General features: G+C 45.3%; 1 protein-coding gene across 4 annotated transcripts in view; it reads right to left on the minus strand.

The window, feature by feature from the left end:
* The window catches only part of svild (supervillin d), a 61,934-nt gene that overhangs the window by 27,242 nt on the left and 12,596 nt on the right, over nucleotides 1-22,096 (minus strand). For all 4 annotated transcript variants that reach the window (XM_030339522.1, XM_030339521.1, XM_030339523.1 and 1 more), the window contains exons 2-8: nucleotides 17,474-18,040; nucleotides 13,237-13,271; nucleotides 9,573-9,634; nucleotides 2,843-2,928; nucleotides 2,614-2,713; nucleotides 1,130-1,782; nucleotides 562-697 (exon numbers count right to left, since the gene is read on the minus strand). In XM_030339522.1, coding sequence (XP_030195382.1) covers nucleotides 562-697; nucleotides 1,130-1,782; nucleotides 2,614-2,713; nucleotides 2,843-2,928; nucleotides 9,573-9,634; nucleotides 13,237-13,271; nucleotides 17,474-17,862 — 1,461 coding nt within the window. In that variant the 5' untranslated portion in view covers nucleotides 17,863-18,040. The remainder of the gene's footprint in view (nucleotides 1-561; nucleotides 698-1,129; nucleotides 1,783-2,613; nucleotides 2,714-2,842; nucleotides 2,929-9,572; nucleotides 9,635-13,236; nucleotides 13,272-17,473; nucleotides 18,041-22,096) is intronic.

Genomic DNA, 22,096 nt, shown 5'->3' on the forward strand with positions numbered 1-22,096 from the left:
CAAATCCTACATTAACAACAATGGTCAAATGATATGGTCCGTGATAACGCAAAACACATGCTCAGAGTGCCACAGAAGAACATTTGAATTCCAGCTGGTGTAAAGTCTAAATAAAACCATAACTGTATACTATCCATCTCATCACGATTGGTAACTGTTAGAAAAAAATGTACCTCTACATTTCCTCGGCTGCATCATTCGTACATTATTCTTCAATAATAGGACATCTCGTTGTGGTTTATTCCACATATTTATTGGGCATGCTTGGAGGTCGAGTTCTCGTCTGCCCTCATTTGATCCACATGCCTTGTTTCTTTTAGAAATGGTATGCTTTATGATAGAGTGAGACCGACAGGAAGTTATGGGAGAGGGATGGGAGGTCATACAGCAAAGGACCACGGCCAGGAATCGAACCCGGGTCACTGCGGTCAGGACTAAGCCTTGATGGTACACGACTACGCGCTGTACCCGGTGAGCCAGCGGGCGCCCCTAATATCTTATTTTATTATAAACCACCGACACGCACGGCAAACCAGTGGCCGAAGTAACGGCGGGCGGTACCTTCTTCCTCCAGGCGTTCTCTGCGTCGTTGAGCTGGTTGAAGCGGGCGGCCAGGGACTTCTGGACCTCCGGGGACTGGGTCTTCTTCAGCCGGCCCCCACGCTGGCCCTCCACCCCCCCGCTGAACTCGGCCAGCCTGCAGGGAGGGGGGGAGGACGGACAGTCAGACGGCAGAGGGACAAACCGCTTCCCAGAACATTTGAAATGCCAAGTTGTTTCCTTTCAAGTATGTCATATTGAATTTTCCTAATTGTTGGGAATGATGAAGTATAACAGAGAGTCTGACCCTTACCCTTCAAAATAACAAAACTTAAACTTGACTTAACCCAAGGGGAATATGTTAAGATCCAAAATAACTCTCATAGATGATACACGTTTGTTTCAATTACTATTCGATTAATTTAAAAAGGTAAGATTAAGAGTTTATTCGTATTACAATGCATTCCATGCACCAATTGATGTTTCTTATTTGGTATTATTATTCAATTTTTTGGTCAATTTTTTGGTGTGTTGTAGTTGGTCAACCTGACCAACAACAGCCGGCCAGACGAGAACCTCTGGGGCTGACCTCTGCTTGAGCGCGGACCCCTGACTCCCGTCAAGGCTGCTGTCCAGCTCCTCGCCGTCCTCCGACGCAGACGGCGTCTTCTCCTCGAAGCTCTCGTCCAGAGAGGCGCTCCCCAGCTCCTCCTCCTCCTCCTCCTCCTCTACACTCCCTCCACTGTAGCTGCTCTCCTCCTCCTCCTCCACCCTGCCACTGCCACCACTTCCTTGATCAATGCCTTCCTCGTTCAATGTCTCAACCTCCTCCTCCACATCCTCCTGCTCCACCTCCTCCTCCTCCACATCCTCCTGCTCCACCTCCTCCTCCTCCTCCTCTTCGACCTCCTCCTCCTCCTCCTCCTGCTGCTCTTCCTCCTCCTCCTCCTCCTCATGGTCACTCTCAGGGTGACTGAGGGTGATGCTGGTCTGCCGGGTCAGCCCGGCGACGGGGGCCGCGGAGGCGGTTGCCGTGGTTACTGCGGTGGTGACAGTGGCGTCACCGAGGTCAGACTCCAGGCTGGTGGAGCGGCTCTTCTTCAGGATGCCCCGGATGCCGCGGGGGCCAGAGTCCTGGCGCTGGAGGGAGGAGGAAGAGGAGGAGGAGATGGAGGAGGAGGACGAGGAGCAGGGTGTGTCTTTATGGAGGACGTCGGTTTGGTCAGAGATGGGACTGTAAGACTGCATGGAGGAGAGGGAGGTACAGAGACAGAGAAGGTAATCAGGGAACAGAGTAGTAGGTAAAGGAATGGCTAAGGGATAACGTCAACCGTCAGTTACACACACATGCAAGCATGCAGACAAAATCCATCACAACACTGCTTCAGGCTAACAGAGGTGACCCCTGCGATCTACTTCAGAGCTATTTTTAAAAAGAGAAATGAATGGACCTAAATGTGGTGCAGTATACAGCAAATAGTTCAAGAATGCCAAGACTGAAAACATCTTATTTATTATGCAATCACTTATAGAAGAAAACTACTCGTAAACAGAAAATGTGAACAGAAAAATAGAAGGAATGGCAAACTAAAATAAGGTAATTTAGCACATTGGCTCCACGGTAATTTAGCATCATTGGGTTGTGGAAAAAATAAAATAGAAAATCTCCTCTTTCTTCTCCTGCCGTTTCCAGACCAAAACAGCACCGCGGAGAAGTCCAAGGTCATGTTGGGGGGGGTTTGGTCTTGTTGTGCTGACTCTTATTGTGTATTCTGCACACGGTGGTATTATGTTCATGAGAGGAAATGTGTCTGATGAGACTAAGAATGGAAATTATAACCTGATGTTAAATATGAAATTACATTTAAACTCAATGATTAAATATTGTATTCAATGTATTCAATATTGGCATTTCATCTTAGTACTATTTGTAAGAATAAATGAATTTATAAATGGACAAATATTTTATTTATTTTTAATCTGGTAAAACGGTCTCACAGCAATATGTTTGAGAAAAACCCGTTCTGACACGACCCCTCTAACCCAGTTAGGCCGTGAATACTAAACACTTGCCTTCTCTTCGTCGGCAGTGGCCACGCTTCTTGGCTCATCACTCCCCTTTGCTTCTGCCGTGCTCTCCGGCTGGTCCTGGCTCTCCTTCCTCAGACGAGACCTGGAAACAGCAAGTCAGACACAGAGGGACGGGGGAGGAGAGGGAGGGGGAGGGGGAGGGCATACATGGTCAGCCGTCTCATCTAGTTACGTAACCGTAACGTGCCATGTACTAGTGTGAGGCCCTCACCTGGTACACGCTGTACTTTGCTCCAATTCGATTGGCTGCAGATGCACCTGGTCGTTGGCACGGTGACCATCGCTCTCATCCTCCATCTTCTCCGTTGAAGAAGAGACGAGAGACAAGAAAAAGAGCAATGGAGAAGGTCATTTACACAATTGTTTTGATTGTCATTAATGCAGAGAGATAGAAATGCTTTCTCGAACTTAGAGAGCAGAGATTGTGTTTTTTAATCCCCTCCATAATGTTCCCAGTGAGTCCCTAAAGGACCAGTAGAGGAAGATCACCACAGGCCCTGAGAGGGATTCATCACGGTAAAAAGAGGTCCCCTCTGTTAATGTCATGCTTGTAAAAAAGCGTACCCCCTTAAAAAAAGGCAAAAAGGTCAGTTTGTCCTTAGAGACTCTGCCTTTTTGTTACTCGGAATGCGATATACCCCGCCAAACCCCTCGTGTAACCCCGGGTTATAAACACGTTTAGGGAAGGCGTTACACCTTTCATTTAAAACAGAGCTGATGCAACCTTTGACTCTGGGACGCTTCAACCCTAGTGAATACCAGGATTGAATTAGTCTCATCCATTTCCTTTATTTACTTTTATAAGCACCATTTACCAAGGTATCCAAGGACAAAATATCCTAGTGGAATACCATGTTGCCCTTGGTGCACCCTTAATCTTCATGGAGAAGCGTAAACACAAAAACATTCCCCATTTCTGAGTCATAATAAAACAGCTAGCTCCATAGAAAACGGCCAAAATTAAACTGTATTGTTATTACATTATCATTATAAAAATGATTCATATTAATAATTGATCAAGCATACTGAAAAACATCGGAATAATCCCAACCCAACATCAACAGCCTAGAATGCTGATAGTACACAGACAACCACAAACCAATAAAAAGCATTCTTACTCTCATCTATTATTACTTTGCGTTCATACAAGGCATTCAGTTTCACATCATGATGAGCAGTGGGAATGGGGAAAAATAGATTGATACATAGAGTATTTCAAAGAATACTTTAAGCCAGAAACCGTATAATCCTAGCGGAAGCCATTGGGTGGTCCCACAGAGGGGGCTACGCTGGTATCTTGCGGTACAGAACCTTGATAGGATGCACCAGGATGGAGAGAACCAAACCCAAGCCTGCTGTATCATGTTATTATTTTTGCGTACAGCAGATGTAACGTCCATTGTTTTGTTAACTGGTAGTGTTAGCATGTCCTCTGCCCGATGTGCAACGTCATCTCAAAGCCAACGTGCAGCCTGAGAATGTTGATATGTTAACTTTTATGCTCCTTACAGATGGAATATACTTCGGGACTAAATCTGGAGCGATTGGTCTCGATTGAGACGTTCATGGTGATGATTCAAGTTGCATTAAATAAGGATTGCTTGTGTTTTCAGCAGCTTTCTTATTGTCCCGTTGTATTATGTTCTTCTGGTTGTTTGACCGACAGTTTATATCTATTGTACATTTGTATTTCTGTTTTTATGTGCAAGTTGTAATCAGGGCGTCATTGACAAAGAAAGCCTGCTCTTAATGGCCTGCCATGAATAAATAAAGGTTAAATAAAAAAGAAGATATGTTCATCCTTCTGAAATGGAATACTGTTTATGTTATGTATATTTCTTGTGAACCGTTTAACTGTAACGAGGAATTTGCGTATTTAAATCCTACTTTGTTCATTGCTTTACAAGAAAACTAGACGTGATTCTTCCTCATTTGCACTTATATTTTTTGGTTTTGGGATCAGTTGTTGTATTGGATGTTCAGCAGTTCACTCCCTCAGAGATAGCCATAATATATAACATATAAAGATGATTGCATAGTCAATCATACTCAACTGAAGTAAACTTTTCCACCCCGTAATGTACCGTGAGACCTGCACCGGTAGGGTCAGGCACGGAAATCCCCGCTGAATCCCCTCACTAATGAACAAAGTTTCTGAGAGTTTTTCTGCAGTCTTTTTTTGTTTCAGATTTGAGTAGGAGTGGTGCAGCTGGACAGAACCCTGGCTGTGAAGAATAGGACCGCAGAGACCCCTGAGGAAAACCAGAAAACACTTCAGCCCTCCAGCAGAGAGGAGGGAAATCAACAGAGCGTGAAAAGGAAATAAGTGGTTGGCCAGAGTTGAGAAATGTTAGAAAACCTGTTAACAGCAACAATAGTTTGTGTCTCAACAAGTAGAGTAAGACATTAATACTAGCAGGGTTCAGGGCTTGATTTCCCAGTTGGGAGACAACCAGAGAATATATGCAATCACGCTATAATAAGACAGTAAATTAGATCACTAAATGCATATTAATTATATGTAATAAATACGTTATCAAAGTCTAAATCAAAATATCAGATTTGGACATCCATATGCTTCATTGCAGATGCTGTTTGCTAATTAAAAACCAAAGTCAGTGCTGATGGAAAACCAAGACCTTCTGTGGTGGGGTTGGAGTCCGGCCTGACCACATGACTGAGAAGCCTGCCCCAGTGCCTTCACTGGGAGCAAGACGCAACCGCTGTGGGTTGAAGACACTGGGACATTGGTTCCATACGTTTTTTCACCATGTGACCCCATTCTGAGGACAGGATATTCTTGAGCCCCAAATTACTTCCACTGCTCTGCATCTGCTTGCCCACACATTTGCACACATTTGAACCCTCATCATCATCTTTACAGCATCTGTATAAATGGGTCAACATGTAGTTTGAGAGGTGGGTGTAAGTTACGACCACCTCTCTCTCTGTCACACCTGTTCTCCCTCATGACCACCTCTCTCTCTATCAAAACTGTTCTGTTATGACCACCTCTCTCTCTGTCACACCTGTTCTCCCTCATGACCACCTCTCTCTCTATCAAAACTGTTCTGTTATGACCACCACTCTCTCTATCACACCTGTTCTCCCTCATGACCACCTCTCTCTCTATCAAAACTGTTCTGTTATGACCACCTCTCTCTCTATCACACCTGTTCTCCCTCATGCCCACCTCTCTCTCTATCAAAACTATTCTGTTATGACCACCTCTCTCTATCACACCTGTTCTCTGCCATGACCACCTCTCTCTCTATCAAAACTGTTCTCGGTTACGACTCGTAACAGAGAACAGTTTGGCCATCTGTGTATTGACCAGTTTTGATAGAGCTGCATTGTGTGACGGAAAATCTCTTATGTTGCGACCTTTTAGTCATATAGGCTTTGTTTTCCATTCTGTGTATTGTCTTGCCAAACATTAATCACCTTCTCTCACATGATCAGCAGCACGCGGATTTCATTGTCGCTCCAGTTAGCACTCCTCATGTTGATAGCGCTGCATTGTGTGACGGAAAATTTCTAATGTTACCACCTTTTTGTCATATAGGCTTTGTTTTCCATTCTGTGCATTGTCTTGCCATCCTGCTTCTCTTCAGTACCATCTATGTATTAACCTTTGTGCTAGGTTCAGCCACTTCACCGCTGGAGTGAGTGATGTCGTCAAAATGTCTACCCTTTTGCTCTGGTCATCTTTCCTACCTTCTTCAGTGGCATCTAAATGTAAACCCTTTTCTATGGGTAATCGGCCTGCCTTCCTCAGAATCAATCGTGATGTTCAGCATCGTACTACACGTAAAACGGTCACAAGGGATAGGACAACCTCTTGTGCACTCTTCTGTTCGATGAGAACACAGGCAACTCTGTGTCTTGGGTAAACATTACCTGATTTGATTATTGACATCTGCAATATGAGGAGGATCGGAAACTGTATAAATAGCTCTGTCAAACTGCATTCCAGACTCGCTCTGCTAGAGAGGACTCTAATGTATGCATGCATTAAACCTAGGTTATATTTGTTATATAAGTGTTGTGTGCTTTTTGCATTTACAAATCTCATCTTTCCTAGACGCAATAATTGTCAAAGTTGTCTCTGTTGTAGAGACAGCACAGCAACACCTCTACCCAAGTCCCGCCCCTGGAGCCGAGGACCAGTCGTATCGCATTTACATCAGAATGAAACCGCCAATGTGTGTAGGGTCCGGGAGGGTAAATTGGGGGGCTAGCTCAAGCCGGGGATTTTCCTCAGGCAGGGGAAACGCGCGGACCATGCCGGGAAAATGGCTTGCATGAGACAGGCATATTTCGCAGTGGAGGCCTTAGTGGAAATTACAAGGAAGTGTGAAAGAGACCATTTACCGAGAAGGGAAGTGAACTCCCGATTCCAGCTAAATTGGAGCAAACATTTTGTGCTGAGTTCTTGGGAGGGGGGCGTGTTATCCCCATAATAATGACCCACACCAACCTTGTACTGTTTTAGTACGTCGTTGTGTATGTGCATTATAATGAGCGATGTTGTACATGAAATGAGTCACACTCCGTGGCTTTATAATATAAACATCAGTGAAGCTTAACACTCTCTCTGACAAGGCCATCGAACGCTGCACAGAGAGCTCAACAGCCAAGTGGATTTTACGCCAGTTTTCCCTAAATAGCGGATTCATCATAGTAACAGAAACAAAATGGCATCGATTACTATGTTGACGCTAATATAAAACATAAGCATGTTTAAAACAAAAACGTTTTCAGGTTCACCGGCCCTCTAACATATGGCGGTGGGGGACTGAGGGAAAAGCAAAACCCAACAAGCAAGAAATAGATAACTGAATAAAGACAGCAGGGGGGTGAGAGAGAGAGAGCGCAGAGCGTGATGAGGTGTAAATCCCGCTGGTGGAGTGCTGGGTTCCAGGGGGTTTGAAGTGGGAGGAGGGGGGCGGGGGTTGCTACCCTCGGAGTTCACTATGGTCAGGTCTTGGCGGCGTGCCAGCAGCTCTGAGCAGGCCCACTTAGCACTTCTACAAACGGCAGTGTACATCTGGCAGAACCCAACCGTCGCCACGGAAACCACAGCAGGCATGGGAACGTCACCCATAGTCCCAGATGAGTGCGTGTCCGGGCCTCCTACTAATAGTCCTGATACGCAGGCACGCACACACAGTGTGTGTGTGTGTGTGTGTGTGTGTGTGTGTGTGTGTGTGTGTGTGTGTGTGTGTGTGTGTGTGTGTGTGTGTGTGTGTGTGTGTGTGTGTGTGTGTGTGTGTGTGTGTGTGTGTCTCACACACACACACACACACACACTTTACAGGTGTTTTGTTTGCATCATCATCTTTGATATGGGCCTAACAGACATGTTGCTGTTTGTCCAAGTTATTACAGATTATAATGTGTGCTTTGAGTTTTTGTAAACCTCCACATCTGCTCGAGTGTAGTTTGCGTTTAGAAAGACCTGATTTTTTTCCATGTCCTCCCTTTCGCGTGGGAAAATCCCAGATCAGTCCATTCTCAGCCGGGAGACTTTGGCCGGTGGGTCTGACCAGGTGCGGCCTGGCTTTGCGGCTCGGTCGAACGTCTCTGGGAGTCCTGATAATGGAATAATCTGCAGCTGAGAGATGAACCCAGACGGATGAAGGGAAGGAAATTGAAGAGGAGGGAGGACGAGACTTCGTCTCCCGCCAGGTCTCCTCCGTGCGAGTTGTGAGTTCAATCCACGCAGTGTTTAGTCACACCTGGAGCTTTTATGGAACCTCGTATTTTACCTCATCATATTTTATGCAAGGGATAATGCCCGACGAGGTGTCCATTATCAGGAATTAATGGACAACACGTAGTCCATTAATTCCTGATAATGGATAATGAAGGGCATTATCCTGCTTATACCACGGTCACTTGCTAATGAAAATAAATGAAGACCATTCATTGATATTTTCATGCGGTAAACATTCCAAATAAACAGTTTTATACAAGCCATACCTTATTTTCCCTTGTAGCGCCTCAGGGTTTGACTAATACCTGGAACAATCATTACACTCCTGTAAGGTTTTTATGCAATGGAAACGTTGTTCACTCCTCCAGTAAATAGGAAGGACCTTAGCTACGACTTGGCAACGGGAGGTATTCTAGTCCGCTCAGCTATGAGCCAGAGAGCTAACGTAATGCATATGCATATACCACAGATACTCTAAGGTCTAAAGCATATAACCGCGTTTTCTGATAACAGTTTAATGCATTTTTCACAATTAACCAGCTCTCTTTTTGAAGACTGAATCACCACGCCATTTGTTTCAATGGGAATCGCGACGGTCTATGTTTTCAACATAAAGTGTACATATTTATAATTTGAAATTCGTCCCAGAATTTATACCGCAGATACTATAGGGTCTATAGCATATAACCGCGTCTTCCGATTACAGTTTAATGCGATTTTCACAATTTACCAGCTCTCGTTTTGAAGGCTGAACAGACAATTTGACCGGAACTACTTAGCAGGTGTCCGTATATCAGGGGTTAATGCACACTCTGCAGCCGATCAGAATCGAGTATTTCCCCAGACCGTGGTATAAGCCCACTTATTCACCATGTCCCGCGGTTATTCTGGAGATGCGTGTATGACTTATGGTGACCACGGTCACATGTCATCAAAGCACCGGTAGGGGTCAGGGCACCTTGCTCAGGGACGCCTTCAGCTCTTGGAGTCAAACCCTCTACCTAACCACGACACTATCCAGCCCTTATGCATGCATATTGTTTCATTGCAGCATGAAAATTTTTTGAACAAATAACAAGAGTCAGTAGTAAAGACCATAAACAATGTGTTGAGTTTTAGTTGTTCAAAACACAAAAAAAGTGCATGTGTGCATCGACGCCTGTGACTTGCACAAAGTAAACAAGAATGCAAAGTATCCCATGGAGGAAGACGTAAACCGAACCTTATCAGTTGACTTTTTGGACGCGACGCTCATCTTGGCGGGATCAGCAGGCTTCCTTTCAACTAGAGAACAGAGACACACAAAGAGAGACAGACTCTTTGATTATTACAAGCTCCCACGGTCGGCACTGTACAGAGGTACAGTGACAGAGGTTGGACAAAATAATATGGACGTGTGTTTTACACTACCCTATATATTCCAATGGAGGAGCAAGGCTAGCTAATGGTAGCCTAGCCCTATATATTTCATACAATTATATCAAGTTTATTTTACCCTAAAGAAGCAAATGGCTAGTGGCTTCCATGCAGAGGAATGCTGGGAAATGTAGTCTCGCCCGCTCCCTCTCTTTCTTTTTCCCTCCCTCCCAATCGGTATAATCCAGCAAATAAAATACTATAAAATTATTGTCATAGCGGGACGAAGTATTACGAAGATATTCCTCTCCCGAAGTCTCAAAATATGGTTTTCCTTCCCAAATGTTGCTCTGGGTAACTATGTGGCGTGTGTCACCAAGTCACAAACATATAATCATCACAGTCAATTTCACAGTGGGCTCCGTCTTCTGGAACATTCCCTCTGTGAAGTGTTAGGACAGGAGAGCAAACTGATGAGGTCATCGTGGTCGATGACATCGTTTAACATGGGGGGGGGGGGCATACCCTCAACCACTATATGCAGCAGAAGACAACGGAGGCGTCCACACACACACACACACACACACACACACACACACACACACACACACACACACACACAGTGAGTGCGAGTTTGAGTGTACAGACAAATACTGGCGCTAGGAATGGGAGTATAGTATACACCAGCTGTTCTGATGACAGACACGCCGTCATTCATGATCGAGGTGACTGTTTCACACAGAGGTTACAAGTACAAAGACACCACAGACAATGTGTTGCAGTAGAAAGACTACATCACCATATTACATACATTACACATGCATATGACATATATATATAGGATATGGATCATTTTTTCTATTGATCGATCGATCATGTGGTCTATAAAAATGTCCAAAGTGTTGTGGCAGTTCCCGGACAAATTGCAGCCTTTTTTTAAACACAGGATGGTTACTTAGCAAAGAAGCCCGTATCATGTTTCCTTCCCTAGAGTTTCTCCACAGCACTGAGCTGATGTAGAAACTCAAGCAGCTCAGAGTTCTCTGGGAGAGACCCAGAGGCTGTAGGGGTTGGATGGAAACACATGGTTGGCATCATCACTTCTCCCTCTACGGCCTTTATGTGCCCAGTTGAGACAATATATCATATTTAATACCCAACGCTTTCAAAAAGTCATCGGCTTTTTCATATTTTTTTGCTTCAAAACTGATTCGAACGGGAAAGCAACGTGAAATCCCCACGGCAACAGAGACGAAAAACAACCCGAAAAAAATGAAAATCTGGGTGCCTTTCCATTTTCCCCTGCTCTATTTTCCTCGTACGCTGTAAATCTACTTTTATTGTTCCAGCGTGACGCCTCACGATAAAAATCAACAATGTGGGCCATCTGAGAGGTAAAGAAAAGCCCCATTTTCTAAACAGGGAAGACATAATTTTCCAGCCTCAACAACGTGGGGGCCCATTGTGAGCGTTGGCGAGGTTTAGTTTGCGATGATGATGTAACGTGACTCATGGCCCGGCATCGAGGCGAAGAGCGCCTCGGTGCGTACGCCACTCGGGCTTGAGTTGAGTCCAAGTCCCTTCCTCCGTCTCTCCACGCTCTGAGCTGGAGGACGGATTTAAGAGGCGAGGAAGAAGAGAAAAAGTGAAACCTCAAATTCTAAAATTGAATCACTCTGCGCCGTCTGCCAAGCGACCGTGTCACCCGTCTGACAGAGCAGGAGTTCCTGGTTGGGATCCCATCCCCGGCCCTACATAGGCCTACACATGAGTCAGCGGGCTAATGTGATTAAACCTCCAATGGTGAGGCGCTGGAGCAAACTAGGGTCAAAAGACATACACAATCAATAGACTAAAAGTAATTCAACATGAGTGAAAATGAAGTGCATATACATGGCTAACTCCTTTTTTAATGTTGTGCTCTTTCCCCCCCCCCCCCCCCATCTTCCTACGAAAGTATCCTGCAAACTAATGATCAAAATGTAGAAAAACATCAGTTTTACACTTTGGCTGTAAATGCGGTCCTCCAGTGAGCTATAGAATGTGTCTACCGTGTTTATACACCTCAGTGGGTTGAAGCCGTAATAAATCTAGGACTGGCTCACAGGGGAGGCTTGTAAATCTCAGATCATCTGGGATTGGTCACCTTCAACTGCTTATATCATCAGAACTAAACGGGCAGAGCATACACTACCTCTGAAACCACCAGGGCAATACAAATGCATGGATAACATTTCCAGACACACTTAAAGCCCAAGGGAACCCAAACTAGTTTTTGTGCCTTAAATGTGGTAACATGTATCTTATGATCTTCAACATAGTAATCTATGCCATGGTATCACTGTTACTGAAATATCACATCATAAGACGTCATTTAGAGAAAAGACCAGTGAAATCCTATGTATTTGCTTTTATTGGTCTGTATGAGGGTTACGTTCTTCGGACCCTTATAGTATAACTCCACTGTGTGTGTTTGATTCCGAGAGAAGGTTAGGCTTCACAGAAACGTATAGTTTAACACTACGGTGTGTAGGGATGGTGAAGCCATCTGAGCAGCGGCTTATTCTGATGACCGAGTCAGAGTGGGGTTCAACTGTTCGGAGCACAGCATCTCACCGCATACAATATTGCTCATTATTCACTTTCTTAGTGTTTGAATTCCTGCTGAAACAGGGGGTTCACTCACACTTTAATAAACATACTTGTCTATTTTATGGTAAACTGTTCCTACATATATTTGATATTAAACCATACTAATATACTGCATAGCTACTTTTATGTATAACTGCTGTTATTATTATTATTGTGCCATCATAATATATCTTCATTAAGCGTTTTTTTGTTGTAATTGAGGCAACCAGAAGAGTGGGTCTTATTATTATTTAACACTAGAGATGTTCAACATATCCCCACGATCTGCACATCGAAAACGATCTGCACATCGAAAAAAGAAAGGATGCCTACAGATACACAAATAGACTGGCATGAATACTGACTCGTACAAAACGCAAACCTAGGCAATAAAGACAGAGAAGCTTAGGAAATGTGCATTCAGTGAACCAGGTAAAAAAATCTGTTCATATCTGTTTCATAGATGAATTCCCAAATAGACGGAAGCCAAACACTGCGCACTACCCGGTTCCAGGAATGGACCAAATCAGCCAGGCTATAAACACCCACGCACACAAAACAAACAAACAGTCAGTCGAGTTCCTCCGAGGGAAAATTACCACATACACACATCAACACCACTCAGCACATGGAGAGGGGAAGCAAGACGTTCAGTTGGAATCACAGTCATAATGAGGCACATTCACTAGGAACCACATTCATATTGGTGAACAATCATTTTGAACGACTTACATTGAATCACAGCTATTGCTACTTGACAACCGACAAGCCCGGGTAATGACAGGGTCTTAGCAACAGGGCCAGAAAGAAGGACTTCACAGCTCTGTACAAATTGGTAGGACAACAAGGGACTGAACTAAATCAAATTATAACCCCTTCTAAAAAAGTGTCGCGCTCACCTTTTGGTTCCTCTGATTCGACCGCATTTAGAAGTCTGGAATGAGAGAAAAAGAAAGAGAAAGATATGATCGTACTCCCACGGAACAAGAGGGATGACTATACAGTTGGCTGATAGGCAGATACAGAATCATAAAAACATAAAATCACATTCCCATTTATGCTTGTGTCATACGTCATACAACATTTATATACAGAGTCACAGAGACGGACAGATAAGATCACAAAATGCCCCGCTATCAAATCCCTCGCCAGTCTGGCTGGCCCGTGTCTTTTGGGAGAAAGCCTACATCTTCCTTTCTCCGTGTAAACAAGCAAGCTGCCATGTCTAGCCGCACACCCACTCAGAGATGGATATCCCGAAACATCCATTCACATCTATTCTAGTCACAATGGTCCTTCTGTTACCAGCAGCGACCCATGTTGGCAGCGGCAGCCACTTACAATGCTGCCTCCAGGCCGACGATGACCACGGCTTCGTTCATCTCCCTGGAACAGGCGTTAAACATGGATGGACGGCCAGCTGCCGGAGGAGGAGAGGCGGCCATGATGTAATGAAGAGGGCGTGGAGGAGGTACAATGCAGGGCCAGGATGGACCGAGGGGGGGGGTCAGGTCAAGGTCACGGAATGGGGACACTGATTGGTCTGAGGGCGCCACATGCTCTCGAACCACACGGTGGAGCTTATGTGGTCTGATATCTAGGTCTCTGTGTGTCATTAAGCCTCCCCAGCCTCATCTTCACCGCGAAAGAAATTCCAGGGTTGAACATGATGAATGCCATACATCGATAAGTGTCCCATCTTATTTTAGCGTAGCAGGAAACACATTTACCAATTTTTTTTGGTTAAGGACACTCTGTGGTTACCATCTTATCCAGGTCAAATGGACTGCATTTAAACTGCAGCCCGTCAAAGCGCTTTTCAATATTGCCAAACATTCACCCATTCATGCGCTCATTAACACAGACGACGGTGTCAACCATGCAAGGCGACAGCCAGCTCGTCAGGAGCAGTTAGGGTTATGTGTCTTGCTCAGAGACATCACGACGCTCAGCTAGGAGGAGCCGGGGATCGAACTAGCAACCTACCGGTTACCAGCCAACCCGCTCTACCTCCTGAACCAAATGCCTTCCTACATATTTAAACTACTAACCAAATAATATGGTTAGGACTGGCCGGTCAATATTATCCATATAGTTTCTGAATGCTATTGTGTCGCCAAGAAATAAACCTACCGTTCCAATAGTGAAACCAAGCCTCATAGTCACATAATATTTATAGATGTGAAATTCCTGATTTCCGTGATATAAATATTTCAATATGGCCCAGCCCTGAATAAAGTGTGTACGACCAGGCAGTGTGTTGTACCCAGGCCCCAGTCTCACTACCACTAATGAGTGACTTCTTGAGTCCTCCATGGAGGTCTGTCTACAGGGCATCCCCCCACGGCGTGTGAAGCGCCCAGGGTCTGAAAACATGCGCGAGCCGGACAGCCACCCCCCTCGGAGACGGTCCCAGGCAACCGGAGGGTCCCTAGCAACCGGAGGGTCCCTAGCAACCGGAGGCTACGGCGCCGCTTGGTCGACCCCAAACCCGCCATGACTGGCGCCTAACGGGGAGGGGCTATGCACACGGCATTCTTGCTGCTAAAGCTAACCACGGGGGTGTCTCTCACACACACACACACACACACACACACACACACACACACACACACACACACACACACACACACACACACACACACACACACACACACACACACACACACCAACTGAATGTAAAGATAGCACAAGGTGGAAGTCAGAACAGCGAAACAAGAACAAGGAGACTCAACACTTTAAACACACAGAGAAGCCCCCCGTTAAAGCCCCCCGTTATCCTCACACTGTCATAAGGGTTGGGGGATTTCTTGCATTTCATTCCACTTTTGGCCCATCATGGATTTTAACCTTGTAGTAGAGCAACACGCAGCAGAACTATGCAGGGAAGAGGTCCAGAAGGAGGAGTATCACAAACAAAACAAACCACCAGCACTAACATCATTAATACCAATACCGGACAGAGTCTGGCAGTAAACCTTTGTTTGGAATCTGTGACTCATTCGCCGGGACAACAAACTCCAATTCTATGCGATGACTTTTATGAATCCCTTAACTCGTCCCACATGTCCTCTGCGGGGCTCTAGGCCGACTGAAGGTAGGCATCACAGCTCTGGATGGATCTCATTCATATGTCCCCCAACCCACCCAGTAGCTAGATTGATTCACCCTCCAAGTCCATCCACCCACTCATCCTAGACGTGCATTCATATAATCCACCCATCTATCCATTCATCTAACCATCCTTTTATCCATCAAACCATGCATCCATACTTCTACTTTGCAAAGCTTTACGATTGACAAATGCTCTTAATATGCTCTTAATGTCCCTGTGTTTAGCGGTTTGGTTGGATAAGTTATTTCAATCTGGACTAATAAAAGATAAAAGAAAAGAGAAACAACCAAATGGACTCATCCATAACCATTCATGAAAAAAGACTCGCAATGTCCTGACCCAAGCAGAGCATTAAGCTCTGGATGGATGCGGGGGAGCAGGAAGACTCTCCATGCCAGATAAGCCAGCCGACATGACTTGTCATTATAATCCGGAGCAGGAAGACACGCACGCAGGACGCCTGCTTATGAGAGCTATGAGAGTCACGGCCAAATGGCTGGTTTGCCTGTTCGTCACCCATATTAATTATCATGGCGACACAACAATAGATTTTGAAGAATGTCTTTGTTTTGTTTTTTCAAAGATTTAACCATCTACATGTGTGTCTAATTGTGCATCTGTGTGCAGGAAGAGTCATGTTGAAGAATATAATATTTGTTACGTTTTATTCAGTATAAATGAACGTACTAATTCAGTTAAATGAAATAAATGCTTTATTTGGAAAAACGTTTATTTTGGTATGCTTTGTTTGCAACTTTGAGCCTTCATATGTAAACCCTGGTTTTGTTTAACTCCATGTTACTTTTAACCATAAACATCAACCTTTCACCACACATGCTCATTCAATCTGTGGTCGGCCTGGGGCAACTCATTGTGTGGTCCACTCATTGTTCTTTAATCAAAGGCCTGTCCTTAAAGAGACTGACTCATGCTTTAACACGCAGGTCCTCATTTGCTCTGACAAGATGGGTAGCATGAAGCAAATACAATAACATGTCATAACAGCCCGCCTCCGATACCTGATAGTGTGTGTGTGTGTGTGTGTGTGTGTGTGTGTGTGTGTGTGTGTGTGTGTGTGTGTGTGTGTGTGTGTGTGTGTGTGTGTGTGTGTGTGTGTGTGTGTGTGTATATATATATAGAGAGGGTGGAAAGGGGTTCACTTTGCATGTAGCTGGTGTTAATATAGCCATTAACAACAAAGTGGGGAAATTGTGCAATTATGCTGCAAGCGAATTTATACGCACAAACACAAGTTGCCAAGCTTTCATTAGCAAACAAATTCAGGATGTTACGCAATGCCTTCAGGTAACAGCTTTTGTAATTTGGCTCTGTTTGCTCTCTCCACACACAGGCACACACACACACACACACACACACACACACCATTTGTTATGGTTATTAGAATAAAATAAGATCAACATTACTACATCACATTGTGGTTCATTGAGCGCAGGGCAGGAACATTTTGCAGCAAGGATGGGTTGAGGCACATTCAACATTACCAACAATCCCTTCTGCTCCTTTAATCTCATGTTCTCAACTCTGTCCTCCCGCGCTAGGGGTTGTCATCCTGACTAGACATGACAGGCTCTTTTTAGCCACCCCCCCCTCTCTCTCTCTCTAAAAACATGAACTCTAAAAAACAGTAAAAGGACATTTTTAGATGCAAATTGATGGTTTGGGCTTCCACAAGTGTGCAGAGTCCAGGGTGTTCAAGCTGAACAACATGGAGGACCTGCTTCCCAACAGAAAATAATCAGTCCTCTTCCTCAGTCCTCCTCTCCTCCAAAGACCATTATGGAAACGTTAGACCTGGGTCTGATACCTCTAAATATGGCCTCATTAGACACCTCCTATTCATTTATACCGAGCAATATATGTCCCTTATGTCCAACTCGAGGTTTTGGAAGAAGTATGTTGTCTTTGGTGACCACTACATTCCTGTTGGGGAGGGGCATAGACCAAAATGAAGATGGGTATATACATATATCTTTCATGCATACAAGTAGAAATGTACTCACCTGCTATGAGATGAAATCCTGATGCTCTTGGTAGTCTCCGATTGACAGCTTAAATGCCCTTCGGGTTTCCCCTCAGTGCTGCCCCCTGTGTCCTCGGAGGATCCACTGCTTCCCTGATCCACCGGCTCCGTCGCTTTGCCCCGGTGGGCGCTCCTGCTGTAGCTCTGCTCCGATTCGCTGATCTCCAGCTTCTCCGCGTCCTTGCCCATCGAGAAGTGTATCTCTGATGGCTCGGGTGCCTTCCGTTCCCGGCGGGTGTATTTGGGCGTGCAGTCCTCCATGTTGCCATAGCGCTCGGCCAGCGCCTTCCTCCGCTCCGCTTTGTAGCGGGCGATCCGGTCGGCTTTGGTCTCTAGGGTGGAGCTCTGCAGGGTATCCACACCCTCCATCTTTAAAAAAGATTGACCCTCGAGAGGTCAGAGGTAAACTATCCCCTTTGCTGAATCAAATGCAGAAGAACAACAAAGCGGACTTTCTTGCTGCTTGCTTTGACCGGTCGTCTTCAGTGTAACTCCCCGGCGGCCCTAGAGTCGACAGCAGCCTCACTCAGTCGGCATCATCCCCGTGCTATGGGGAACAGGGAAAAGAAGACAAACGGGATTAGTTATAACATAACGTGATGTACTTTCAGAGGCCATAACCAAACATTCCAACAATGGCAGATTCAACCCTGCTCTCTCTGGAGGCTGGAGCTCAGGGGAGGTCGATCACGGCAGACGAGATGGAACCTGTATCGCTGGGGAGTTGGATCTATGCCCGGGCATTTAGAAAAATAACACAGATGTGGCTCACAAAACTCCCCCACCCACCCCACCCCCTCCACCCACCTACCCCCACCCACGACTGAGCCTGATGTCAGCCAACAAACTAGGAGGAGCTGAGCTTTCCCTGGAGCTGGCAGGCTGACCGCCGCAGTGAGACGGGTCTGTAACACTCAATCACAGTCTCCTGCTCCGTCCACTCACTGGGGAAGGAGCCCAGCGGCCTGGAGGGAGAAGCTGCAGCAGCCTTCACTCACCAAACTCTTAAGCCCATTCTCTTTGTTATTTTACAATTACAATTAGGGCATTTAGCAGACGCTTTTATCCAAAGCGACTTACATCAGTTAATACACACATTGACATACCGACGGCAGAGTCAACCATGCAAGGTGACAGCCAGCTCGTCAGGAGTTGTTAGGGTTTAGTGTCTTGCTCAGAGACCCCTCAACACTCGGAGGAGGAGGAGGAGCTGGGGATCGAACTAGCAACCTTCGAAATGGGCCCAAGGGCCCATTTTTTGTGTATTCACAATTTAATTTTTTGACTGAAAAGATTTCCATTTCTATGTCCCTTTCCACATAGAGCTTCGCCCTCGAGGAAAAACCTAAAATAATAATGTTCTTTTTGTTTGTTTTTAAGATGGAAAATAAACGGAATGCAATAAACATATGGTACATATGTGTTGCGATTCATGGGCTGCAATTGCAAACCCATAAAAAATGTGACCACATTTGAGAGTGGCTATAAAGCATATGCATGCATGGTTTGACTCTCTCACTCCGTGCAATGTAAAGTGCATGCATTGGCTTTCCCTGAAATCCATCTCCAAACTCAAACAGAGCTCACAGCGGGTTGGACCCCCGAACTAATGGATGGGGGGGGGGGGGGGCATGAAGGTGTACAGGGGCTGTGTGTTTATACAAGCGTCATGGGGTGAGGGAGGGGGGGGGGGGGTACATACTGGGTACGGTGGGCCCTTGGAGATTGCTTCCGTGAAGCGTATTAAAAATATATAATAATAATAATAATACAGCAGATTTACGATCTCAACATTCAACTGCTCCCAGATGTTAGGGGTGGAGGGGGTGACAGTGGGGGGGGTGTAGTGTGGAGACCGCCAATGGGAGGGAGTGAAGGAGGCAGAGAGGAGATGAAAGCAGATTGGAGGGAAGAGAGAGAAGGCAAAGCAGTGGATGACCTCACTCCACCAAAACATGCTTTTCTGGCACCGTGACGTCGTAACCGCCCGCTGGGCCATAAAACACCAGCCCAGAATCTCGGAGTCCCTATAAAAATATGGCTTTGAAATGATAGACAGGAATCCAGTGTATGGTGTGTGTTTATGTGTTTAGCTTGACCTTACCCTGCAGCTTTTATCTCGACACAACAGAGGCAACCCGATGCTCAGTATTGCATATAAGGCAACACAACTCTAGATCAAGTTAACAATTTGGCCAGGGACCTATGGATTCAGGCTTTTAGTCACTGAACGCAAATACATAAAGAAAGACCAAGTTTGGTGTTGAAAGAAACTTGAATCATTCTGTCAATTTCACGGTCTACTTCAGTTGAAAGGGTGACGGACAAAAACACAAATGCTCTACCTTATTCATTGGGGAACACAAGAACTAGAAGAATACAGACAACTGTGCACAAATATCAAGCCCAACCTTTAATAGGAGAGACTCGCTGGGCTGATGAACCCTTGATGAAGCAACCGTCCAAGACGTCAATCACAAACGATATGCGGCGCAACCACACTAGGGACCTTTCCATAAAGCCCATAAAAAAACAAAAACAAACATTGTTATCTCCAACACCGACCCCAAAGCAAGTCTCACAAAGATTGCCTCATGAAGTCTGAATAGTGCAAAGGATTCCTGGAGATCCAATATTGCACATGGCCTCGCGTAGAAGATGACCTTTAAAATTTGTTTCTTAATACGCTTTGTGTTGAGTGACAGAGTTGTAAAGCCACACTAAAAAAGGGTTTTTGCTTTGGGGGAATTCAGCTACTTCTCTTTCTACTCCTAAACAGGAGGGAACGAGTGAAAACATGTTGGGCCAAAAGGACTCCATGATGCTCGCTGCTAACCTCTCGGCAACGAGTGGCCAGGGAATACCTACCAACTTCCAGTCAGAGCAGATCACCATATGTGGAATTGGGATTTTAGTTTTGTCTTTTCATAATGTTTCTATGACTCATCTCCACTCCGTGACCTTTGAGGGCAGCCCGGTGTTCGAGAGGAAACTAATCGGCTCTCAGCACAACATAGATCTCCAAAGAGAGTTCGCTGACGGAGGAACTATACTCACAGAGAAAACACGATGGTTCAACAGCTCTCTGCATTATGTGGTGGGGGTCTGATGTTACCCCACACCACACCACAGGAATACCAGGGCTTGTGGCATTTTTCAAGTGACATTACTCCGTCATTCAGAGAAGCTCCAAAAATCCATTGTTTTTTCCTTTTTGTGCAGAATGAAATGTCTTTGTATGTTATACGTCCTGGCACTTAAAAATAGTACTTACATGAAGTTGTGTAGCATCTTATCCTAGCTAGCTTCGCTGTGTACGGGGAATGGGTCCACCTAGCTATTGTTAATGCTTAGCACTTATTCGATTAACATCCTTACTGTACAGACAGCGATGCATAGATTTTCCTTCTTCTGACAAATGTACTTCTGTAAGTCGCATGGGATAAAAGCGTCTGCTAAATGCACTAAACGTAAATGTAACGTCATTCAATAATACAGTTGAAAAGAAAAACAAACGGTAAAATGCCTTGCTGTTGCTCCGGGACATTTAACCAGCTCTCTCACATTAGGAACAGAAACCATCAAGGACAAATAAACAAAACGTGTACTTGTTTCCGACTTCTCTTGACCTTGGACTGCCCTTAGAGAGCCATCATCTGCCTCGAAAGGAAGCCCTGTTTCAACAACGGCCAAGTGTGGCACTTCCTGTGTCCGTCCCCCGCCCGCCATATCCTCTTACACAAACCTAATCACGTGATTGTTGTCAAATGAATCAGGATCGCTCGTAATTTAGCAATAGGGTGCGGCGTGCGTGTAGGTTTCTCAGGAAGGGGTCGGAGTTCCTGGATGGTGCTGGGAAGTGTGTGCAGGGTTTGTGCTGGGGGTTCAAAGACCGCGTTTCCTCTGACCGAATAGCCAGCTGTGGAACTCCCTTGCGCTCAGGTTTTCTTCTACTCTGATTTCTTTCCAAACAAAGACCACCTGATTTTGTTATGATCTTTTTCTCCTTCTCTCGAGGGGTAAAAAAATCTCAACAAAGAGGATTTCAACATGTCTTGTGTTACCAAACACTGGAAATCTGTGTACTACAAAATGCGTCACTTAAATCCTTGATTATTCTCCTTTGTGTGGCTGATTTCACACGTGGCTCAACAAAGCAGTGGAGGGGCGGGGCTGATGCTTGAGAACATCCTCTGATTCACACAGACCTTTCGGGATCCATTTGTTTCATCTTACAAGTGGATTTTCCATGAGCACAGCAACATTACTGCGACTCATTTTAATGGGCTTTTAAGGATGCAGTATATATAACTGCACTATAGGTCACAAGTCCATCACTCCGACGGAAACGTGAGCACTTATTGAAATTACATTGAGGATGGTATAAATAATAATCAATAAATAAAAGGGATAAAGCCGGCATTGTTCTTCAAGTCACTCTGAGCTCTGCTCCAAGCGGGACCCAGCTCAGACAGGAAGTTGCCCCGCGGGACAAAATGCTGATCTGCAGTCTGTTGGTCGGGATGTTTCTGCAGAACTTGCTCACACATGAGTGTAGAGCAGGAATGCTGGGTTATACTGCCCTAAGTCAAGAGACACTGGA

This window comes from Gadus morhua, chromosome 18, assembly GCF_902167405.1.
Source record: "Gadus morhua chromosome 18, gadMor3.0, whole genome shotgun sequence".
NCBI lineage: Eukaryota > Metazoa > Chordata > Actinopteri > Gadiformes > Gadidae > Gadus > Gadus morhua.